This window comes from Aricia agestis, chromosome 1 (genome assembly GCF_905147365.1).
Source record: "Aricia agestis chromosome 1, ilAriAges1.1, whole genome shotgun sequence".
Lineage (NCBI taxonomy): Eukaryota > Metazoa > Arthropoda > Insecta > Lepidoptera > Lycaenidae > Aricia > Aricia agestis.
Window position 1 is genome coordinate 18,814,764 of NC_056406.1, and position 26,527 is coordinate 18,841,290.

Sequence of the window (26,527 nt, forward strand, 5' to 3'; positions counted from 1 at the left end):
TCTTTTTTTCCCGCCATATTTAACTTGACACTGGCCATGGTTTAAAAGCTGAGCGCCATATTATTAAAAAAAAGAAGAACAAGAAGTTAGACAGTTGACGGACGTGACAGACCATGGGTTCCAATAATCTGTATTCTGTGGTACTAGTACATTTTAATTCCATGTTCACCAATGGTTCACCGTTCGCGGTTGAATTTTCTTTTTTTGTTTCAAATTGGTTTCAAAAACTAAGGCGGCAGCAGCTGTGGCCTGTGAAAAAAACGACATAGTAAAACAGCTATTACAGAAATCTGGTAAAAAATAATTTTGTAATTTGTTGATATGTAGGGATATAATTGGTATTTGAGTTTAACTTCACAATAAAATACAATAATTTGTAAGTTCTTCCTTGATCATCATATAAATAAGAAACCAAAACATAAGTAAGTATATGGATAATTTATTTTTAACAAAGCGTACTTCATAAAAACTTAGAACTTTTCAGTTTTATAACCTGAAATTAATTTATTAATTTAAGTATTTAAATTTTAAAATAAGCAACAATAATTACTATTACCTATTACAGGCTTAGGAAAACTCGGAAGTTTCCAGGAAAAAAAAGGAATAAAAGATGAATCAATTTAACTGATCCATCCTACTGATTATTATAAAAAAAATGTCCTTAGAAAGTTCAATACAAGAAATATGCACAAATTTAACTTCCAACCGTGTTATGGAGAGAAAGAAAAGTGCAGAGAATTTGAAAGACTTCCTCACCAGAAATGCTGTACCTTCTTTACTTACTGCAAATACTTTCAAAATGTCAGGTTTAACCTGGAATATTCTTTTTGATGACATCAACAATTTTATTATTTTGGTAAGTGTATTGATATAATACATTTCTATAATATCTAGCTTCTACTAATCACATTTACTGTGACAATAAGTGGTAGGACATGGTTGTTTTTGTCAGTGGCAGCCTTACCCATGCAAGGCCCTGGCCGATTGCCCTGTTCGCCACCATCTAGGGCTGCCACTGGTTTTTATACTATTATCAGTAAGCTAAACTATTGAAGAGACATTCTTTTTCCTGCAGTGTTTCAATAAAAATTAGGCAATTATATGGTGTACATACATATATGGCATATTAGAAATTTATAATAAGTTTATCTATTACCTATAAAGGAGTATGTTTTAAAATGGAGTCTGGTACAAATTTCCACGACTAATGAGACCTATATAATGTAATTGTCTACTAAATACTGCATCATTATAACCATCCGCAATCAAAAATACCCTGTCAGTAAAAAGTTATGGCTGAATGAAAAGTCATGTTTTTTACCATTTTGTATTAAAAAATATTGTAGTTGTAATAAAAATGTATTGAGTTTGGTGCAAATGTCCAACACCAATAACATTTACATAATGGCCTGCTAAATACTGAATCATTATAACTGGACCGCGCTGCAACCAAAAATATCCTGTAAGTAAAAAGTTATGATGGAATGAAAAAGTTTTCTACCATTTTATTCCATAAAATAGTGTTAATGTGATCCATTGCACTTTTTAACTACTCAATCTTTGTTATGTCATGCCACTTGGCATTTTCTATTAGGTTTTCACTGAAATAGATGAATATCAATATCAATATTTTCACTCAAAAAATAATTTTTCATATAGTTATAACTTTTTACTGACAGCTTATTTTTAATTTGTACCACCAGAATACCTGCTACTCCCATGTTTATGTTTTGTTTCAGGAGACAAAAAAAATTGAGACATCAAAGAATTTTAAAACTGTTATAGCTCCCTTGTGTAAGAATTTATTGCACTTATGTTTAGCTGGATCAAACAAAGGTATCATAATTTTTTTATGTTTAAGCTTTTAGCAAAAGATTTTCTACATTTTATATTTTCCATGTTACTACAGTAGACCTGTGTTAATCCGACAAATGTTTTGCACAGCCGTGTCAGATTAGCAGATTTGTCGAATAATAGAGTACTCTATACATTTTTCCACCTTACAATACCTTAAATTCATAAAGTTAAGGTTTTATCTGAACTACAAATCATTTTCCTTAAGCTAGGTACTTGTCAGCAAGCGGTAACTGTAACCATTGTATGCATTGTAACAAAAAAAATGCGTACCTTGACAAAGATTGGGCAAAAGAATGTTTATGTACCTAAATTAACCAGTAAAAGGCATGTCGGATTACAAGGGGCGCTGGATTAGCCAGGGGCCAGATTAGGTGAACTTAATCCCTAGTCATAATAAGGGCAACTTTTTTCAGGAAAAGCATACATAAAATGTGAAAAGATTACAGATGCCTGTCTCTACATTCTAAATGATAAAAGATTAGCAAATGCTATAGGCGATGCTTATCTAACTCTTCTTTCTAAATTTGTGCTTCCTGTTGATTATTATATTGGTTGCATCTCTTCAGCTACTTGGGAAGGTAAGTTCAAAAGTATTGTTGATAAAGGAATTATTCTAACTCAAATGCACACTTAACCACAGAAGTCATAAATATTTAAAGTTTCTGCAAAAGTATCGGATTTTGGATTTTTTTAGGGTTTTAATCGGGATACTATTATTATATACTTACTGCATAAATAAATTTAGCTAATATAATATTTTTTTTTTGTATCTTCAAGTAGCACAATACTTTTTTTGGATTTTCTATATAATTTTTTATTTATTTATTTTATTTTAGAAATTTTAGAAGTGTCCTTATCAGCCTGTCTTTCGAATAAGTCAGAATTGGATGACTTTGTAAAGATGCGCCTTGTACTGTATATTGTAAAAAGTGCATCAAACAATTGCCAGTTCACTGTGCCACTGAGGGACTCCTTGCCAAAGTTTATGGAGTATTTTATGAAAATATCAAATGATAAGAAAGTGCAAGATTTCATCATGGAGACCATCATTGTATTAATTGAAGTGGTAATATATTTTTATAACAATACCAGCATATGCTGCAAACATTGTTTTGCCATGTACCAATCTTCCAATTCTTCCAAAAGCGCTCTAAGCTTTTTAAGAAATACATAAAATATGTATAATAGTTTTGTGTCAACATTCATAGCTCTATGTAACATAATATTACATAATGTTTTTCAGGTAGCACCTGACAGTCACCTGACCATGTGCGAGTTTACCAAGAAAAATTTACCTATGATTTTTAAGTTTTATTTACCATCGATGGAACAGAAGAAAAAGGTACTTTGCCTATTAAAGCCGCATATCTACTAGGCAACATATTTTGGTGCGTAAGTCGCAAGACGTGCCGCTCAACATGTTTAGCAACATTGCACAAAAATGCGCATTATACGAGTATTATGACACGTGGCTTGTTTGTTTTCGTACAACACGCAGCTTTATGAGCATCAAAATAATAATATTATGTTGTCGAGTGTCGCCTAGTAGATACGAGATTTAATCATTGTGTTTTTGCTTAATTTTACTTTTTTAGGGTTCCGTTGTCATTTAGTCAACAATGAACCCTTAATATAGTTTCGGTCCGTCCGTCTGTCTGTCTATACGACCTACAAAGCTGTAATTTAGCATGAATGTACATAATATTAATGATGCCGACAAAATGGTACATGAAATCTTAAAAAAATATTTTTTTTTATGGTACCTTCCCTACACGTCAAGCAGGGAAGAATTTTTTCTTCGCGTCCACCTCATCGTGTGCGGTGTCGTTAGATAGGTTTTTAAAAATATTATGAGTATTCATAGATCATTTTCCGATTTAGGGATCCGTTTGTGAAATATTAAGTTTGAAAGTGGAAAAAATCGTTAGGAGTCCAGTGTACCCTTCTACCAGCTAAACGGTTACTTCTGGAAATGTGGTAAAATTCACGGGAGTAGGAAATATACTGAATTTAAAAGGAAAACTATCACGGCTAAGAAGATATCATAAGTAATTGAGTAACAGTCGATCAACTAAAAAAATGTATTCAGTGAAGTATAAAGGAACTTTTCGTTCAAATTCCTTTGAAAGTAACTAAGATGATGTTGTAAGTAGTGTAAAACACGTTAAAATGTACTTACATTCATTGACGGGATTGACCATAAAAAAAAAAAAAAAACTAGGGTACTACTAGGGAACCCTATAAGGCGCGTGGCCCGGCACGCACTTGTTACTTATAAAATTAATTTTATTTTCAGACACTTTTGTTTACAATCTTAAAGATGTCAATGAAGCTGCTTTATCCTATCACAGAAGATGAAAATCTGGAAAATAATACTAATGGCACTGATATACTAAAAAGGCATTTAAACAGTATTTTAGAAATTTCGTGCTTAGAGATAGAATATACTAAAAAAAACAGAAAAACGAATGAAGTGACTGAGTATAATGATTTTCCTTTTGTTGCAGCAGCAGCATTTTATCAGGTACTATTTCTCTAATCTAAATAATTTTAATTATGAGGGCGAGCATCGTAAAATCTACGACGCTGCCGAACGCATCGTAGAAAGAACAAGGGGCATTTTTGTATGGGACCCATACCCAAGCTGTAGCACATCCAGACATATTATATCAAATGAAAGGGCTTGAAAAGGTGTACATTTTTTTGTATGACATAAAACCTCTATACCATGGGAGGAAAAAGTTAACAAAAGTAAAAAACACCCTGTATTATTACATCAATTTTAAGTGTTGCTGGTAAGGAATCAATTCTGGAAATCCAGGGGAAATCCAGGAAAGGTTAGATTTTTAAGGTTTTATTGTTTTCCCATACATTTCTTTAAAATATGAAACAATATACTAAAATACAACACTTTCCTCAAGTTTTGTCATATACGATTACTTTCCAGAATTGATTCCTTACCAGCAAGTAGCAACACTATAAATTGATGCAATAATACAGGCTGTTTTTTTTGTGATTTTTATTTATCTTCTACCCTTATTAACTTTTTTCTCCCATGGTTTAGAGATTTTTCGTCATAAAATAAAATGTTAAACTTTTTAAGCCCTTTCATTTGGTATATGTCTCAACACGTGACACGTGGAAGAGCCATGCTTCGGCACGAATGGGCCGGCTCGACCGGAGAAATACCACGTTCTCACAGAAAACTGGCGTGAAACAGCGCTTGTGCTGTGTTTCGCCGAGTGAGTGAGTTTACCGGAGGCCCAATCCCCTACCCTATTCCCTTCCCTACCCTCCCCTATTCCCTTCCCTTCCCATCCCTACCCTCCCCTATTACCTCTTAAAAGGACGGCAACGCACCTGCAGCTCTTCTGATGCTGCGAGTGTCCATGGTCGACGGAAGTTGCTTTCCATCAGGTGACCCGTATGCTCGTTTGCCCCCTTGTTTCATAAAAAAAAAAACATGCTACATTGGTGGGTACGAAATGCTCCTTCCTTCTTTCCGATGCGACAGCGCCCATGTCGGGGGGGAGTGATGTGGCGGTACCCACAATTCGCCTAACATTCCTGCATCGCGCTATCGAAGTTTCGGAGAACGGCAAGATATATACAACGTCTGAAATGACGTCAGTGGGCTTCGGCCTGACCGAGCATGCTATCTCGCTCGGTCGGAAGATCTTCCTTTTCGGCCGCCACTAACAACGTTAAAATAATATTATTTCAATTATCCTTGGTGCGAAAAATCTAAATAATAAAATAACAAAAAAAGGATATGGACGAACAGTCCATAGACGGCCCCAATTTAATAATAAAAAAAAAACCAAGGTCCAAAGACTCTTAGAAAGATCCATAGAATATACAGTTTTATTCGTAAGTGGGTAATGTATTTTACTCTAAAGAGACTTATGACCTTTTATTAATACACACAAAAAATATTGCAGGTTTTTAAAATGACAAACCCAAATGAAGATGTATGTGAGAATACCGCAAAGAAGTCACGAGTTACTTTCAATAAACATAAAACGTTTGAAGATTTAGTACAGGAACTCAAATTTAATCCACACCCATGGTAAGAAAATGATTATTGACCAAGATCACCAAATAAGTTGAGAAATTGCTTATAAAAATTTGCTTATTTTGATCAAGTTAATAAACAGTATATTAACTGCTTCAATATTGATTGGAAATATTTGTAGTTAAAATTATTAATATTTTATTATAATCATTCAGCTCACTTGTTTTGCAGGATCAAAATAATTGAAATGTATATACGAACCTATGGACACTCGCTTACTCAAGCGGATTACTTGTCAATTATAAAAACATCCGAACACATAATATCAAACACTCAGAAAGGTTTAGACTTTGAGGCGGCTGAACAGTTGATTCGTTTGTCTGTTGGGAAAATGAATGATACAAAATGTGACGAGGCATACGAAGCTCTATTGTCTCTTTGGAATACTTGTCTAAGGTAAATTATTTTTTTAATGGCTTGATAATAAGTAAAAATTATTTTTCAAGTTTATGATTGCGGACAGTCGTTTGACACGATACAATATAGTTCCGCTTTGAGGCAGGTGCTAGGTAAGACAATGTCGAAAAACAGCAGTGTCAGTTTTTGAAAACACGAGTCCACCAGGCGGCCTGATCTGCCCCCTAGCGACAAATGAAATATCGATAACCATCTTTAATTTTTATAAAGCCGCCATTCTACCGCGGCGCACGCTGTGCACGGCCACGCGGCGCTCGGGTTTATTAGTTTGACTACGTGGGTCAACGTTTCCATTGCAGCACACGCTATGCACACGGCTACGACTATGTATAACTGTAGCGCAGTACAGTTACAATACTATGTACACGCTTCCGTATATCCCGTGTACAGCATGCGTAGCGTGGCTACGTGTGCACCATATTCGAGCAAGCTACGTGAGTCAATTCGTGCGTAGCGTGTCCATGGGTTGCAGTGGACACAGTCACATAATTATATTTTCTAATTACAAAGGGAAGCTTGACACACGTGCGTAGTCTCTCCGTGCGCTGCGGTAGATTAGCGGATTAAAGAACATGCAATGGAGAAAGTTTGTCAGATTTTAGTAAATTGTTATCAGTGAAAAAAAAAAATTATGCCATTCTTTTACGGCATTAACAACCATATTTATTGCGTTTTGTAACGGTGTCGTCGATGGCAGCTACTCTCTGAGGAAGACCAATCTTTCTCTTAAATTTAAAATAAATAAAAAACAAGCCATATTGTGTAAAATGCCCTCTAACATTTTTGAACGATCTGTATTCATTCGACGATATCGCTCTGGGCGTCACATTATTATATCTTTCTGTTACAGAAATGTAGCTGTGTCAAACACATCCAATCGTGCTGTGCATTCTATTGTCCAAAGCATTTTAAAATTAAATGTATTGAAGTATCCAGTAGTTCAGCCTCTCCTGCAAATGTACTTTGAAAAGGGAATGCCCATCAGCAATAACAGTTTCAAAACATTGAATGTTTTGCTCAATAAATTCCATAACAAATGTTCCTATCTGGACATCAGGATGAAACTTCTTTCATGGATTACCACCGGAAAGATTGTCGATGTTGACAATCTTGCCATCGAAGATATTCTAATAAGACTGATCTGTATCGAGAATTTTGCCCTAAAACAAACTGAAATTAAAAAAGATAATCGAGAATCTTTTTATAACTTACTAACGACGTCTAAATGTGATATATTCGATTATAACTTAGAGGTGGCGCCCAAAAAGGACACCACAAGCAATGATCAAGACTCATATGAGGAAATGCGTTCAGAAATTAATTTTTTAATAATGCAGTACTTAGAAGAACTTATGTCGTCGAGCTTAGAAGAGTTTAAAGAAAAACGAATGCCTTTTAAAGAGTTTTCGAAAGTTACAAGTATAGTACTAGATTATTTAAAAATAATTTTAAAATACAAATTAAAAAAAGCAGAAGGTGTAAGAACGAGCCATCTGTATACACTTCTACAAAAGTCACTAAAACTTCTATATACAAACTTAGCAGTCACACTACAGTCCGATGTGCTCATTAAAGAAAAGATTATAGCTTTAAAATGTATTCAAAGTATTCTGTCACAAGAATATGTGGAGATTCTAAGCACGGAAGTCCGTAAACACATAGGGGATGACTGCTTTCATGCTATTAGCAAAGCCATGAAAGTTGAAATATCAGAGGATGACGAAGAAATGGTATATGAAGCAGATTTGGAAGTGAACAAGCAGGGGTTGAAGCAGAGTTGTATTTACGTCCTCGCCTCCTACTGCAGGAAACGGTGCACTTACGCAGAAGAACTTCAAAAATGTATACTAGATAAAGACCTCTACGATTTTACATCACATTGGGATGTTGAGTGTGCTTTAAAGTGCATAAATATATTAATTGAACCACAAGTAGAGTCACGTCCCTTTGGTAATTATTACTTCTAATTTTTTATTATAATAATTTTAAAACATTTTTTAAATATTGATAGCAGCTGATGTTTTCATTTAAATTTGCTTTTACAGATTTAATATTCTGCTTAATGCAGAACATGTGCAAGGAATTGTTTCGGAACACTAAAGCTACTTACGGCTTACTACAAATTCTATCAGGCATATTCGAAGAAATTTGGCATCTAGATAACTCTATGCTAAAGAAGAACAGTATTATTATGGTTAAAAGTTATTTGAGCAGGTGTACAAAAAAGTTTTATCCGCCCCATGTTGCGGTATTAGTTTACGAGTGCGTTGCAAAAATTATTGATCTGAATAATAAAACTGATCTCGAATTGGACGAAGCACTCAAAGAATCTCTCGTCGACGCCATAGTCAATGGCGACACGCACACGATACGCATCTACTGCTGCCACCTGCTGAAGTTCATAGCTAAACACTACACCGAAAATGACATTGAAAACTTCGGAGAAAATCTAAAGGATATATTTGTTACTAATGTAAGGTTTTATTTTGTTTAACTACCAGGTAAAAAACTACTTGTGTAACTTCAGTATTTACATGCAATTAAATGTTTGTTTCAGATATCTTCAACAAACGATCTTACGATCAAAGATGAACTCACCAACAGAACGTTGACCGTTTTGTACAGTTTATATGTTTTAGGTGTAACAAAAAACAATTTGGTGAGTAAAATTGTTGTAACCACTCTACAGTTGCAAGTGGGGAAGATGTTGAGTAAGGATATGGTCACAACGATGTTGGACCAATTGACGCAACGTGTAACGTCGTTGAAGATAAACGAATACTTGAACACAAAAATTTTATACATTTTGTATTACTGGTTCAGTATAAAACGGAAAACTTTTGAAGATCTCCCGTACTACCTTTTTGGTTTTGTGGAATCAAAATCTTTTGTCGAAAAGCACATAAAGTGGCTCGTTCCTAGCGAAACTTTATGGCGTTGTAATGGTGATATGACGAAAAGTGCTGCTCTCAAATATATCTGTGCTCAAACAGGGAGAACAAAAGAACAAGTTGTAGAGGTAAATTATCTTGTTTTTTGTTTTAAGAACTCTTGTGCTAATTAAAATAAATAATATAACACAATTTTAACGCATTTTTATCAGATCTGTTTCTGCAACATCATTATTTTGTGCCTGCCGTATGTTGTCGTTAATAAGTACAAATTGGAAAACGAAACGCATATGATGTTGGGTTCGGAAGCAGCCAATAAGCTGTTTCAAGCGACGAGGCTGCTGCTAAACAATGAAAAGTGGAGCAATTTGTTTGTGGAAAATTTGGGTGAACTGCTGCGTCTCACTGCGGCGCACACGCACACGCGCACGCAAACAAATACGTACACATTCTCTAAAGGCGTATACAAAGCTATACTGAGCTATTTTGGAGTAAGTTTTTGTGATAAAATATGAATATTAGATAAGCATAACTTGTGTATGTTGTTCTCAATGTTTTTTTTGCCTAATTAATTTGTCTTAAACTGCGAAATTATGGCAAACTGAATTATACGAGTATATTAGTTTGAATGGCGCTTTTTTTACAGGAGCTCACCGATGGTAACATCATGCAATATCTTTGCGAAACTCAATCGCTTGTCATATTCAACATCCTATTCAAGCTTTGGGCGACAGTGGATAGCGAACTAGTGTTTGAAACGAAGACGGCATCCTTTCAAACATATTTAAACTTCGTGGACAGCATCCCACTAGGATTCGTGTCGGATGCCTTATTGTTTAATTTTATTTGCTCGAGTTTAATTCATGCCCTAAAGACTGGTAAAAACGACGACGAAATTAAGTTATTCTCCGATGGTATGATCGTAATACTGCAAAAAATATCAAATCATTCAGCCAAAGACACAGGTTTTCTGCGCAAGAGCTTAGTATCGGAGATATTATCTGCGGTATCATTTAACAACGATAGGGGCTTTAAATCCTGCGACTCGTTGGCATCTTTTGTACGGGACGACTTTCAAGAATATTTTGCGGAAAGTTTGGACGTTCCCGACAACGCCGCGTCTATTCACTACGCTTCCAAAGTAATGTTTGTCGATAAACTAAAATCATACATATCTAATTTAACGAATGCAAGCCCGGAGGTTTTGGTGAACATGGCCAGTCTCCTAAGACAAAACAGGGAGCTGGTAAAAGAGCTAACGTTGGAGTTGAACGTGAAGGGGTTTTCGGATGACTGCGGCAGAAGCCCCATACACCAGACTATAACGGCTCTGTGTAGTATGCTCAAATCATCCGCGAGCGACAAGATCATCGTCGCGGCTGGGAGCTGCCTGGCGGAAATAGGAAGCTACGATCTGAAGACACTAGTGACCATTCCACCGTTGGATACGAACAGAATTGTAACGATACACCCCAAAATGTACCTCGCCACGCAGGTGCTGTCAAGTCTGTGCGCGATCCTCCTCGACTCCGACACGCACGTCGCCAACGAGGTCGCCAAGGCCATCAACACCGTTCTGATGTTCCGCGACGGGAAAGCCTCTCTAGAATTTTGCGACTCGAAGGTGCTCCAATCGCTCTCCCCGAGCTCGTGCGAAGTTTACTCCGAGTACGAGGTAGACGTCGAGAAGTTCGAGGCGCACAACAGTATAATGGGTTCCTGGGTGCCGACTAAGGGCGAGGACCACGACACTTGGGTGACCCGAGTGACGCTGAGTCTCCTGGACGTGGTAGTTTCGCCGGCGAACTACATGAAAGCGTTGGGATCTGTCTGCGCCGCGAAGCCGAGCGTTTGCTGCCAAGTTTTACCGGCGTTGATGGGGCAGATACTGGAGTGCGCGAACGAGGCCCAGACCAGGGTACTGGGCGAGCAGGTGAACCACGTCTTCAAGTACGTATGGGACGTGAGTTTCGAGGAGAGCCTGGAGAGCAGCGACGACGCGAGCGGCTCGCGGCCGCCGTCGGTCGTGGACCACGATCTCAAGACGATAATACAGTCCCTCCTGGACGTAGTGGATTTCGTGCGCGTACAGAAGGACCACTACCCCATCCGGCGTCGCGCAGCGGACGGCAACTACCTGCAGCTGGAGTATGACAGGGTATCGTGGGCGGCGGCCGCGGCGGACGAGCACCTGGCCGCAGTCTACTACGGCGAGCTGGCGCTGGCCGCGCGCCCGCTCGAACACATGCAGGCCATTTTCAGGAAGGTAGCTGAGTTTTGTTTGTGTTGTTTTGTTTTAATTGAGTTGATAAATACCGTCTTTAATAATTGCTATCCTCTAATCTTAAATCATTCAAGCTACATTTCTTATCGTACACATAAAACTTTTTGCCTAGTGCTTCATGGCGATCGGCGAGTTGGACGCCATAGACGGCTGCGGGATAGCTCACCTGACCGGCGAGGAGGAGAAGAGGCGGCACCTCATCAGCACGGGGCAGTACAGCGACTCCCTGCTGGTCCATGACATCGCGCTGTCGCGGGGCAACATGGAGCGGGACCTGCAGCGCGGCACAGTGCTCTCCTTGCACAAGTCCGGGATGCATCACCTCGCGCTCCAGTACATTAAGTCCCTCCCGGAGAATGAGGAGCTGAATAACATTAAGTACGAATGTCTATCGTATTTGGGTACGTAGCTTAATTTTATATTAGGGTAGATTTTTGAAGGCATAACTTTTGAGAGGGTAAAGCGCTTTGTTAGAGCCAGTCCACACATCGCTGGTTTGGCGCATAGCACACGGGCGCTGCGTCTTCGCAGCGTTATTAAGAAGCAGTCTTAACGTCAACACGACGTAAACTTAACGTAAAACAACGCAACGGCAGCGCTGCGTCGACGTAACGCACCGCGATACTTATAATCTGTCTGCCACCCCATTTTCTCGCACATATGGCAGCAGTTGTCAGGTTCCTTCTCTATTTTAATCACAATGCTAGTAGTCGCCGTATCAGGTTTTTCCTTCTGTGGGCCGTCCCGAGACACATATTTTTCCAAAATATATACTAGACTTGCTGTCCCGGTGAACTTCGTATCACTTTAAAACCTTCCCTGGATTTCTACGAATATTTTAAGACTAAAATTAGCCCAATCCGTTCAGCCGTTTTCGAGTTTTAGCGTTACTAACACAATTGAAAATCCATTTTTATATATAGATAATATTATCTTCATTTCTATCAATAGGTGACTGGAGCGACTTTGTCGATACTAAGCAGTTGTACGAGGAGTCCAAAACCACGACTGGCAATCCGCGTACCATTATAAATGCTATGCGATACGCCTGTCTGAAAGATTGTCTAACCATACAACCCAACAAGTACGACAAGAGATTGTCAAAACCCTTGGATAGAGCGAAGCTAGCCACGGCAGCATTATGTAAGAAATTGAACATGGAAAATTGTCAGAACGTTTACAAAATCGTTGGAAATTTACAAGTTCTGAGAGACATTGAGGACTACTTCTCGGTGCGATGCGAGGATGTGTCTATAGATGACATAATAAAAGCGTGGAGTGTTGAAATGTTGCCGCCGTTTCATGATTTCAAGCACTTGGAAACAATAATATCCCAAAGGACGCTGATACTGGAACACGCAGCCTCCAGTTATCCGTCGCAGGTTGCACAAATTAGTGCTCTGCAGTTACAATATGCCGGTAAGACGCATTTGGATACTTTTTTTAGCCTATGCAGTCTAACTCCTGGACAAAGATTAGTGTGACACATTATGGTCTTGCACCTTCACAGGATTTGAATAATTTATCTTTTTTAAAAAAGTACTTTTATACAAAGTGATCTAAATACACACCTCGACCTCGTTTACAACAAATGCAGAAAATAGAGACAAAATATGTACTGTGTTTCACAGTAATAATAATATACACTTTTCAAGCACTTATTCCACTTTATTAATTTATTACAATTTTTATGTTTTACACGACCGGTTTCGTAAAAATCATCATCAGGTGCGATCATCATCAGGTGCGATCATCATCATCATCATATATTAAATACTGTGTTATTGAGACACCTACAAGTATGTACGTACAAAACTATTATGTATAATTACAGAACTGGGTCTATCAAATAACCGCATTCAGATGGCTCAGCGTGTAGTGGCCGCCATGAAGCACATCCAGGACTCGGACAAGGTGACCCTGCTGGAGAGCCAGGTGTCCTGGGCGAAGGGCCACCAGGACATAGCCCTGTCCCTGCTCAACAGCATACTGACCAAGCAGTCCGAGGATATGAAGTGGACTGCTATATCTTTAAGGTATTAAAGTTATTGGCGTTTTGTAGCTTTGGTGATGAAGTTAGATTATAAATATCTCTAAAACGTCCATTAAAAGTACTTATTTATGTAGTACATGCGTAATGCGTATATATTATGAGGACACGCACGTACGCGCTTTTCATAATATATTTTTTTTAAACGTAGAAGATCGACAATAAAGAAAAACAAAAAAGAAGTATAAAAAATTCTATGGAGAGAGACAATCACCACAAAAAGATATTTTCATATTTTTTGTGGTGATTATTATCATTAAGAAACAAAAAATGATTTTATTAAGAAACGTACTATTCCTAAATTTTAACAGGCAATACGGTTTGTGGATGGCGGAGTCTAAGAGGGAGAACGCGCGAGATATACTCAACAATTATTTAGAGAAGAGCAAGAACATTCTAAATGAAACCAACGATGTAGAAACTAGACTTAAAGTTTATCACGATATTGCTAAATTTGCTGATGAGGAGTATAAACAGGTGAGTGTAGTAAAGACTAGATCTATAATAAGATAATAATTATAGTTTGTGCGTTTTAAGATGATATGGGTGACAGTTTTCATATTCCTTACTACGGGTTTTTTTTTTAAGAAAACAAAAAAAAAATCAAAATATAATAAATTATATTCCATTTACAAAAAAAAATGTTTCCTGTAATTGTAAATGAATAAAAATGAAAAGTTGCTAAATACTAACTTATTAATATAAAATTATAAATATTAACTGTGAAATAGGAGTATAAAATTATTGTTACGAAAACATTTCAAAAATGTCAGATGCATGAAACGGAACATATGTCAATAGAGATTGACTCTGTTGAATCGAAATCAAATCGATAAAAAGGGTGCCTATCTTAAATCGCCGGCACTACTAAAATGTCAGTACGAAATCGATAATTTCGATTGCAATTCCTTTACGAAGTGATTCGATATTTTTAAATTATCGATTAATTTTTGTTAGGTAACTTCCCTACTATTGTCAATTATAATGTGTCACGCATCTATACTAATATTATAAAGCTTGTTTGTTTGTTTGTTTGAACGCGCTAATCTCAGGAACTACTGGTGCGATTTGAAAAATTCTTTCAATGTTAGATAGCCCATTTATCGAAGAAGGCTATAGGCTATATTTTATTACGCTAAGACTAATAGGAGTGAAGAAATAGAGGAAAATGTGGAAAAAACGGGGAAATTATATGAAATTGCTTATTATCTTAAGAACTACTGGAGCAATTTTTATGTTATTTGGCAAACATGAAGAATAGACAACGTGAAGGGACATAGGATATTTTTTGCGGAAAAATGTACGGTGGCGTGAAATTCCTAAATTACGCGGGTGAAGCCGCGCGGAACATCTAAATATTATAAGGAAGGTCAATTCTGTATATTGAATATTTTTGTACAATAATACTTGGGACGTGGTCTACTATGCTAACGCGGACGAAGTCGCGGGCAACAGCCAGTATCATCATAAAACGCACAAACTATAATTTATATTATGTTATATTTTTTAATAAGTGTTGAAATCTACTGAGATTATACGGTACGGTTACGGTATACTTTGGGAACACAACTTTTTACATACTCAAAATGTTTTAAAGGTTGTCAACTACATGAAATCTTCAGTTTTTGAGATAAAAGTAAAATGTATGGAGGACATGAAAGACACAGCGGCGACGTTGGACTCCACACAGCAGTCGCTGTCGAGGTACCTTTATTTTTATATGATTTTAGACATACCGCAAATTAAGCCCTGATTTTTGTCACTTCTCATCATGAAAACGTAATTGATATTTTGTATAGGATCCCCAAGTGGCGAACTATGATAACTAATTACACGCCACACAAACGTTTTCACGATGAGAAATGACGAAAACTCACAATCAACGTTTTGTTCGAGGCGGCAAGTAAAGTAATGTGTTGTATGCCGAAAAAGCTGATTTTTTAAATATAACATGATAAGTGACGAATAGGTTATCTACCAATTTACTTGACAGATCAAGTATGTAGAATCTGTCAAAAAAGTTGTCAATAGCCTATTCGGAACTTTATCAGAAAGTGGCGAAAAAGGCCCTAAATGATAAAAGGTGCAACTAGTCAGTTAAAAATATCCGAATATTTTATCGCTGCAAAATATTTAATGACGTTAAAGTGGTCTAAAGGGAAGACGATATAAAAAATGTAAAATATTTGACTACTATTCACAATATTATACTGTATATTTAAAAAAAAAACATTTTTAGAGACGAAAAGAAAGCGCTCTTGCGATTCCAGAGATTGAACAAAGGTTTTAAGGATTTGGATGAAGCGGAAATCGCTAACACAAAAGCCGAGAAGGAATCTTTCTTGAAGCTCGCTATGAGGTATCAATTTGTTACAATTGTTTTGTTATTCTATATACCAAAAATGGTATAGCCCCGTTGCTTTACATTATTGATAAGACGTAATTAATAAATAATTAGACTTCGTACCATAGTCTATAATATAATATTTATTATTTCAATATTTTTTAGATACTACCTCCTCTCCCTGGCTCAGAGCGAAGAGAACAACTTGACTATATTCCGAGTGATATCGCTGTGGTTCGACAATCCTACGCTTAACTTAGAGGACGAAGACAGCGGCAAACTGGGGCAGCTCATCAACGCAATACCGACGTGGAAATTCATAACTGTTCTACCGCAGCTGGCGCCGAGACTCAACACACAGAGAGATCAGTTTTCAAATCATCTTAAAACTTTGATACGTAAGTTTTAATTACTTTTTAATATGCACTTTTATAGGACATAATATTTAATGAATCATCACGCGAAACGACTTCGTAAACTAAATTAAAATGTTGTTACTAATTAAAAGTTAAGTGTTTTAAACTACGAATAATAAAAACTAAGGAAGTTCGCATGAGCATTTTGATCGTTTTTAACCTACGAATAATAAAAACTAAGGAATCGTAACTCCCATACTATTACCGTTTTAAATTTGGTTCCTTTTGATCTGTCATGTAACGTCAGCCTAGTACCGCTCAAGGTCACCTAAATATTGCAAATGTATTGAAATGTGTACCTAAGGTACACTTTTTTGACAAGTATTGTGGAGCATGTTTTTTGACGGAGTTACTTTTCCTTAGTTTTTATTATTCGTAGTTTTTAACGCTAAGTGGAACACGCGTTGCCATAATATATTATAGTGTGCGAAAGGGAACCAAATTCAAAACGGTTGAAGTTTTTATTATTCGTAGGTTTTAAATTACATTTTCTTGTACAGGATTTAAATATGTATTAATAAATCAGGTACCAAATAAGTCGACTGTGTTTACAGTTCGTTGTGCCAAAGAACATCCCCACCACACGTTGCCGATACTATTCAGCTTGAAGAACTCAGATAAGGACCGGAGCACACTGTCATCTGGGGCGGGCAGCGAGGAACGCAGCAAGTGTGCGGCGGCGCTCGTGGCGAAAGTGGGCGGGACCGGCCCGCATGTCGCCCTCGTGCGGCAGATGGAGCGGGTCTGCGATGGTATGGATCTTTCTAAGTTACATAATCTAGAGAAATGTAGCGCTTCCTCAGTCTATTATGTTTTTATTGCATTACAATTTTTAAATGCAGTCAAGAAGAGTTAATGTATTTGTAGGCAGGTGGCGGATCTACTTTGTTTGATCGGCCCAAGTTATGTTACTTTAACATTATTGGTCATACCAGCTAGGCTTGACATAAGCCCGACCAAGTTGGTCCGTCATCTGCGAATCAATTTCCTTGATAGTGCGAAGCTTATTAATGCGAAGTTAAGGTATACAACATAAGTAATGTATCTTCTAGCGATAATCGCCTTCGCGTACCTGGTGCCGGAGTCAAAGTCTTTGAAGCCGCAGGCGATACCGCGTACGGAGGAGATTGCTAAACTGCGTCACCTCGACGCCGTGCCCGTACCCACCGACACAATACCCGTCAGGAAAGACTGCGACTACTCCCAGATACACAGTAAGTTCAGCCAAGGGTTTCAAAATATCCTATTTATTCAATACTAGCTGTTGCCCGCGACTTCGTCCGCGTTAACATAGTATAATAACAAAGATGGATAGTTTTCCCCTTTATGTGGTTCCTTATACAAAGGATAAAAACGGGACCTTATTTAAGCGAACGTCTTCATCATTGTAGCTCCAATCTTTAATTTCAGTTCAATCAGTCGAAAATCTAAGAAGATTTATACAAACTTTCATCCCCTATTTTATCCCCTTAGGGGTGGAGTTTATTAAAATCCTTTCTTAGCGGATGCTTACGTCATAACATCTACCTTCATACCGAATTTCAGCCCGATCCGTCCAATGATTTGAGCTGTGCATTGAGAGATCACCATGTCATTCAGTCGGTCAGTCAGTCATGAATGAATGAATGAAAATACTTTATTGCACGAAAAGAATTAATATGACATACAATACTTAATAGAGTAAAAAGTACAAAAGGCGGCCTTATCGCTACAAGCGATTTCTTCCAGACAACCCTTATTGTAAAACAGTAGTAATAGATGGTAGGTGACTACATAGACAGCTAAGAGTAAACTTTTTAAAATATATAAGTATATTACAAATACATAAATACATATAAAATATATATACATACATACATACATACTCATCTTTGAGTTATATATATTTATAACAATTCCTGTAAAATGATAAGCGAGGGATCAGGCGTACTCAACTTTTTCTTGTGTTACAAGATACATTTTGAATCTTTTTAAAGTGCCATTTTTCTTCTTATAGCGTTGAGTGCTTTCGACAAGTTCTATGAATTGGTGGGCGGAATAAACTATCCCAAGAAAGTCTCGTGTCTTAGTTCAGATGGGAAAAAGAGGATACTGTTGATAAAGGTATTAAGGTTATTTTGTTACTCGTTATGAGATTTATGAAATTATAGCTATTTAGGACATACTAATATATATATATATATATATATATATATATATATATTTACTTTTTAAACGTAAGTAAGACGAAGCATTGTATAGCTTATCCAATATCCTTTGTTTAAGCCCGGCCGCACTTGGTCCTAATTCTGATCAGAAACAGTTGAATTTCGCCGGACCGCCACCCCGCACACTATCCGAAATATCCTTCCGGCGAGTTCGAGCTCACTCGGCTCAGTACAAAATAAGTCAGCGCGGACGTTCAACTGTTTCTGATCAGAAATTTCGGACAATGTGCGGCCGGGCTAAATATTTTTAGACTAAGACCCAATTTCACCAACCTCTGTTTGTTAAATCGTAACAAGGCATTACTTAACGGACCTTGGAATATTAAACAGACTGTTAAAATACTTACGTCCCACAGTAAAAATTTAACAGCGGATTAGTAAATGCAATGTTAAGCGAACAACGAGTGAACAACTATCAATTCGTTCATTCTTGTTATAAGGCGACGAATTGCAATGTACAAGATTAATACGACATCAGACATGTTTGCTGCAATGTGTCACTTTCTTCCTTATTAGTATAATAGTAGATAATGCGACCAAATTGTAATATCACTGATCGCATACATTTGTTACGCTATAATAGTTCTTCTTAATTTACCAGGTTAATAATTATTATCTGTCAAAGCTGAAAACATGAATCATAATACAAACTTTTATTTACATATTTCGGTTTGGTAATTTTGATACAAGTAAGTACATTTGCAATGTCAAGGAAAATCCGAGGGCTGAATTTTTGACAAAGTGAAAATAAATAATTATTCATAACTATGAAAATAATTAATAATAAGGACGTAGCAGAAACATGGCGGAAAGACTCAAAAGTCAAAACAGATTATTTTATTGATATTTCATATTATTGTCTTTGAAAGTTGTTATTTTGACTCATATAATAGCCTGTTAAATATTTAACGGACCTCCACAGCAGGAATTAAATTTAACACCGTGTTAGGCTACGAATAATAAAAACTAAGGAAACGTAACTCCCATACTTCAACCGTTTTAAATTTGGCTCCTTTTCGATCACTAAAATATGACAATTCAGATTTTCGCCAAGGTCGTTGCCCAGGTAACGTATCATAATATTGCGCGCCGGACGACAGCCTGCGCGGTTATTGTCATTGTCATAGTTGTGATTGTCAAAAGCGGATAGTGTTATGCAGTATACACCAAGCACATCTACTATCACGAAGAAACGAGCACATTATTATTATTTTAAAATCAAACATTTTCCTCTGATCCTTAAGACATCGATAATAATAATAATATACATGTAATAATTATGAACAAACCTTGTACGACTCGGGCGAATCTAAAACTGTCCAAGCACCTAGAGAAGACTTTTTCAGATTACAAAAATCTATGTGCTAAATTATTACAGAATTGAAATTAAAAATTTACGTAAAATTTGTACTTATAACTCACAATTAATATAACTAGAGATCGCCCAATGGTCGAAATTCGACCTTACTTGCAACGAGATTAGGACTGCTAGTTGCTACCTATATTTTGTAAAAAATATTGACTTCATCATAGTTTTTTTCAATCCTTGTCTCTGGGACTCAGCTGATCTCAAACTGGCCGTTTAAGCATTGTCTAATAGTATCTAAAATTAAAAAAAAAAACAATAATCCATTTCCAATTTGTCAACTTGTTGTCAACAGACTTCAACCATAAATAAAAGAGTATAATTCGTATGTATAGGCTTGTCACTCAAAAATCTGTCATTTTTCCTAGTAGTAGTGTCGTAGTGTGTGTAACGTTTTATTTGTTAAAAATATATTATATGATAAAAGCATAATTTTAAAATAATATTAGCTCGATGCACTCCTTCACCATATAAACTATAACTGTGCGAAATTTCATGCACCTACGTTTCCCCATTTTTCGTAAAAAGGGTTACAAAGTTTTTCTCTCACGTATTAATATATAGATATTTTAATAACAGTTAGCAGTTTTTTTTGTTCATTTACAATATTAAAGGAAATACTTATTTGTTTTTGTTGATTGAACGTAATTTATTACATTATATTTTTTGTTTTGTTGTAAAAAATCCATAGCAAGAAATATGAGAATACCCATTCATCTTATAACGCATTTAGTATAATGTCAGCCAGACCCTAAAATTTAGTTTATGATTAAATTGTTACATCTTGTTAACACTGTCCATGGCGACTTTGTAAAAATTTTGTAATTATATTATTTTTTGATTATTGCACTTTTAGAATAACATGTAAATTTAATAAGACAAACACAAAGGGATCAGCTTAATTTTACGCAAATACCCTAGCATCCAACTTAAATAAACCATCTTTTTGTTGCTTTTTTTGGTCGACAAAAATACAAGAAATTGAAGCATAATTTTAAACAATACACTTACAGATGAAAGGTTATTCCTGTATTAAAAGTCGTATATGTATGACTTCTACACCATTTCACAGGGCATTTCGGCATTTTAACAACAAAAATATTGTAAAAAGCCACGTAAAACGTAAGTAAACAAACCTATGTAAACAAATTGTAAAATGAGTTTGACAAACTGGTTGAATGTCACTCGAGTATATATACACGAAAAATGTGTACCGAACACATGCATAAATATACATGTATTCGGGTCACATTTTGTAGCCTTTTGGTGCACTTTTTTTGACGGAGTTACTCTTCCTTAGTTTTTATTATTCGTAGGTGTTAGGTGATTTAACATGACATTAGGGCATGGTGGACCGCTCGATAGCTCTAACAGGCCATTAACTGATTTAATAAGCCATTATTTATTTAACATTGCTTGATGAAACTGGGTCTAAGGGTTATACTGCAGATTATACTATAGTTAATGTTACATTTACAAATAACTTTCAGGGCGAGGACGACCTCCGCCAAGACGCGGTGATGCAGCAGGTGTTCAACATTGTCAACACATTGCTCGAGAAGAACCCAATTACATACAGGAGCAAGCTCTACATTCGCACCTACAAAGTCAGTTCATACATAAAAAATATCTATTTATCTTTTCTACATAAAGACAAATCCATTTTATGCGGTATTTTAAAAGCGTATAAAAGTTTTTTTCTAATCATTATAATCATTGCCACCCTAGTAAGTATATTATGCTTTAGCTCTCTAATCAGAAAGACTTCAAGCCCTGATGTCGATGCTTACGCAACGCGAACGCACCACGTACGCTTCTTCAAAAAGTTTTCTATAGCGTAACAAAATTAAAAATTAACAATATTTATTCAAACTTACCTTACATCATAGCATGCTGCATCAATAATATACTAGCTATAGATATTAAATAGTTCGTTATAATATGTACCGTCTATATTTACAGGTGGTACCGATGTCTCGGCGCGCGGGTGCACTGGAGTGGGTGATGGGCACGCGGCCGATCGGCGCCATATTGCTGCCCGCACACGAGCGATACAGACCCAAGGTAAACCTTACACCGTGGGACAAATTGATCACGACTAAACAGTTCTGATTTACGAAATGGTAAAATCGTTTCATAGACAAAAAATAGACGGGAGTGAAAGCTGCTTATCCATTGTCTAAGGTGGGATTTCACCAATCATCAGTTCCCATTGAACGCGTTCATGCGGCGACGTAAATCTCGTTCTGTTTCAAATGATTTTCACTAACTTCTTTTGATCGCGATTAATAAATCTAAGTTGACGTGACGTCACGCGATTATTTTACATGTTTTAATCATTTTAGAGCCTTGCCAGGCTAATTTAACAACAAAATAGCAAGAAATAATAAATATTATTACATATACTAACCAAACGCATGTGGTCAAAACTATCATTTTGACATTTCTTTTGTCTATGTTTTTCGTTCCGCCATGACACTACACTGACAGGTCTTGAACGGGTTTTATGACATTAAACTTTGGACATTGGGCGTTCAGAAGATAAAACTCGGATTTGCTATGAACGCGTTCAGTTTATGTTGGTGAAATGCAATTCGATGTTATAATCGCGTATTATATAGTCCGTCAAGAAAGTAAAGAAATTAAAAAGTGGCAACATCGTAGTGTCATCCCTTTTTTCTTAAATTGATTTGAAAGGGATGACACTACGATGTTGCCACTTTTTAATTTCTTCACTTTCTTGACAGACTATACGTTTTGAACTGAATTGGTGTGCATTGTACGCGAGTCAAAATACTTGAAACTTATAGTTTCTTAAAAAAAACTTTATTTAAATGAATACGAAGAATTACAGCAATTACAAGGTTATATAAAACTAAAGTCTTAACTAAGGTGAAGCTACAGTATGAATCCCCGTTCTGCCACTTGTTGGCCTTTATATAGCAGGTGGCGCGGTAGTGGTGGTTTCCATGAAGTAGCGTTTCAATGGTCCTTTGTTCTTGTTTCCAACAATAATGTTTACTCCGGCTTATTGTTTATCAGCAGCGCTCGGTTTACCGTCCAAGGTGTCATCATCGACGTTTCGGGATGGTCTTCATATACTTTAGTATTTGGATTAATATTTGCGTTAAACTCCTTTTTAAAACTAACTGTGAGGTTCCGGGTGGCGTTACTCGCGTTCCATTTCTTGGGTGAAAACGCCCCAAAATATTTTTTTAAGCAAAAATTCCACAAAATTTTCTAAACAGGACATGACTCCAGCCGTTGCTCGCAACAAGCTAAAGGAGTGTCACGAGCAGCGGAGGCCCACGCGGTACAAGCTGGAGGTGTTCAAGCAAATCCTCAAGTCGTTCAAGCCGGTGTTCCACCACTACTTCACCGAGCAGTACCTCACGCCTGTCAAGTGGTACGAACGCCGGCTGGCCTACACGAAGAGGTAATTTCACTTAGAGCCAGTCCACACGGTGCGTTGCGTCGACGCAGCGCTGCCGTTGCGTTGTTTTACATACAAATAACCAAAGTTGTCATACGCGCCGTCGTAACGCACACATGACGGGCAGCAGCCCCCGAGACGAAGCGGGAGTGGGTGTTGACGTTAAGACTGCTTGTTAATAAAGCTGCGATGACGCAACGCCCGTGTCCGGCCCGGCTATGTGTCAAACGGCAGCGCTGTATCGACGCAACACGCCGTGTGGACTGGCTCTTACTTGTTATGTCTTAGTGTCTAAAGACACTGGGCTGAATTTACGCGGCGCAAATTCCGCTTTGACCTGTGTTTAAACACTGACTGCCGCAATTCAGAGTGGAACATTAATTACTTAAATGTAATCATTAAATTGAAGGTTAATCATAATTAAATGTATCTGAGTACGGCCGAAAATTTCACGAATGAAAGAAACAACAAGGGATCTGTACCAATTTTTAAATATTTTTGTGAAACTAAATGGCGAATAGAGATCTGATATTTATCTGAGTGTAAGTTGATTCTGTATATAATATGTAGAATAATTATTATAAAATACGATTGTTCCTCGTGATTTATTTTGGTAGTAGTAACTTGTGTTGCAGATTTTGTAGGTTGTCCCAAGATCTATGAAATAAGAATTACAGTGTCTTGTATTGTTACCTGTCTCTTATTTACAATTGCTTTTTTTAGTGTGGCAGCTTCGTCTATGGTGGGATATATTCTCGGCTTGGGCGACCGACACGTTCAGAACATATTGATCGACGAAACTACTGCTGAAGTTGTACACATTGATCTCGGTAAGCAAAATGTTCTAAGTAACTATTTATTAAGTAAGTAAATATTTTAAGGGTAACTGTGTAAAAGTATTGTCAGAAAAAATATTCATATGCCGATATTGATAGTATGTTATCTGGTTAGGGTATGCCAAGCTGAGCTGATATAACTCGACCAAATAATGTGAATACCCCGTCAACATATAAATCAATTTCTCGATGGTACATTTTATTAGAATGATCGATTTTCGATTTTTATTTATTATTATATATTAAAATTATAATATTATATTAATTATTTTTTAGGTATTGCGTTCGATCAAGGAAAAACTCTGCCCACACCGGAGACCGTGCCGTTCCGTTTGACGCAGGACATTGTAGCTGGGTTCGGCTGCAGCGGCGTTGATGGAGTGTTTAGAAAGTAACTACTACTTGAAATCCTTACTAACATTATAAATGTGATAGTGTGTCGTCAGTTCGTCAGTCAGTCGTTACCTCTTCACTCTTAAACTGCTAAATTAAGATGAAATTAGGTATGGGAATACTTTGATGGACGGAAATGGACATAGAATAGTTTTTGTTACAATATATTAAAATAAGTAAATTTTTTATACATCTGTATCGCCATCAGTAACTCTCCATTGGATAATAGATATGGCCTAAATCTATATATATAAAACTCAAAGGTGACTGACTGACATGGTGATCTATCAACGCACAGCCCAAACCACTTGACGGATCGGGCTGAAATTTGGCATGCAGGTAGATGTTATGACGTAGGCATCCGCTAAGAAAGGATTTTGATAAATTCCAACCCAAAGGGGTTAAAATAGGGGATGAAAGTTTGTATATAATAATACTTCTTAACGCGAGCGAAGCCGCGGGCAAAAGCTCGTTAATAGATATGCTCTTAATTTTATTATTTGTAGATGCTGCGAGAAGACCCTGCAACTGCTGCGTGACAACCAGGAGACGTTGCTAACCATACTGGAGGTGCTGCTGTGCGACCCGCTATACCTGTGGACCAACAAGAAAGCCAGCACATCTAATGCTGGTTCCTCATGTGAGTGTGCTGTTTTTGAATTGTAGTCACGTTTCAACACTTGTTAGTTCCTCGAAGCTTTGTTCTTAAACGCCTTGTCCAGTGTTCGTCGCCCATTTAAAATTTGTAGGTTGCATTTATACAGCATAACTTCACTAATCCGGCACTATCTAAAACCGGGGGGATTATAAAAATGTTCGGATTATTGGATTGAAAAGAAAAAGTTGTAGGTAATGAATAAAATAATGTTATTGTAGGAACATCAAAGAAGGAGGCCTTGTCGGAGGGTGGCGGATTATTTATTGGACGTGCCGATATAATATACTACGTGACATTTTAATGGTTGTTTTTTTCTTAGTAGTATAATAGATTTGTGAGGTTTTTTTTTACTCAAATCATAAATAACATTTTTTAAAATATTTTACAAAAATAGCTTGCATGATTCGATAGTACTACTGCAGGTAAATCTTTCTGCTGCGGGAAAACAACCACAAAAATGTCACGTTGTAGAAGTGCATATTAGTGAGATTGTGTAATAATTATTATGATTATCCGCGTCAGGTTCAGGGGCGCTGTCGGAGCGCGCGCTGCTGGGTGTGAGCGACAAGCTGCGCGGCGCGGAGGGGCGGGCGGGGGGCGTGGCGGTCGCCGGCCACGTGGCAGGGCTGCTGCGCGCCGCCAGCGACCCCGTCAACCTGTGCCAGCTCTTCCACGGCTGGCAGCCCTACCTTTGAATATCCGTGACATTAAAAAAAAATTGCTCTCCCAGCTCTTCCCCGGATGGCAATCTAAATTTCTACCTCTAATTAATAACACTTTTTATTTTATTGGTAAGGTTTGCCAATAACGAATTTATTTTTATTTTATCTTGTTGCGTACTTTACGAGTTTTTAGGCAGCCCTACCTCTGAATCTCCGTAACATAAAAAATTGTATGCATGATATACCAGCAATTTCATGCGTTATTTTTATATTGTGTTGTTGCATTTATTTTTAGGCAGCCCTACCTCTGAATCTCCGTAACATAAAAAATTGTATGCATGATATACCAGCAATTTCATGCGTTATTTTTATATTGTTATAATATTATACATCTTTTGTGGTGAAATTTTAGTTTTAAATAGTAAAATTAAGATACAACTTACAAGGTAATAGCAAAGCACGTAAAAATCTGCACATTGATTTATTTTTAGTGATGCTACTCGTGTTTTTCACTAGCGTAAGAAAGTTTTGCTATCTCGTTTTCACAAATTATAATGTGCGCGAGTTAAAGAAACAAATAGCGATAGGTCAAATAATGTTTACCTAATGAAGCAATCTGCTGTCAGGTATTTGTGATA

The 26,527-nt window shown here is 36.9% G+C and overlaps 1 protein-coding gene across 1 annotated transcript; it reads left to right on the top strand.

Annotated features, from left to right (window-relative positions):
• Window positions 1-571: 571 nt before the first annotated feature.
• On the top strand, window positions 572-26,166 carry LOC121740247 (serine-protein kinase ATM). Its single transcript, XM_042132890.1, has 30 exons — window positions 572-856; window positions 1,740-1,836; window positions 2,271-2,435; window positions 2,694-2,923; window positions 3,101-3,199; window positions 4,154-4,381; window positions 5,799-5,926; window positions 6,104-6,328; window positions 7,200-8,299; window positions 8,395-8,822; window positions 8,907-9,368; window positions 9,453-9,731; window positions 9,887-11,506; window positions 11,637-11,925; window positions 12,476-12,943; window positions 13,359-13,560; window positions 13,886-14,051; window positions 15,172-15,278; window positions 15,814-15,933; window positions 16,084-16,316; window positions 16,889-17,086; window positions 17,387-17,548; window positions 18,331-18,437; window positions 21,398-21,514; window positions 21,870-21,971; window positions 23,156-23,343; window positions 24,064-24,170; window positions 24,453-24,567; window positions 25,076-25,209; window positions 25,750-26,166. Exons 1-30 carry the CDS (start codon window positions 656-658, stop codon window positions 25,920-25,922), a joined length of 8,250 nt encoding a protein of 2,749 aa, XP_041988824.1. The 5' UTR covers window positions 572-655; the 3' UTR covers window positions 25,923-26,166.
• Window positions 26,167-26,527: the final 361 nt, after the last annotated feature.

Excerpts from the sequence above, each read along its gene's own strand:
- LOC121740247 (XM_042132890.1), top strand. The coding sequence starts at position 656 with ATGTCCTTAGAAAGTTCAATACAAGAAATATGCACAAATTTAACTTCC. Across the intron at positions 9,369-9,452 it reads CAAAAGAACAAGTTGTAGAG|ATCTGTTTCTGCAACATCAT; the intron begins GTAAATTATCTT and ends CATTTTTATCAG. Across the intron at positions 11,926-12,475 it reads CGAATGTCTATCGTATTTGG|GTGACTGGAGCGACTTTGTC; the intron begins GTACGTAGCTTA and ends TTCTATCAATAG.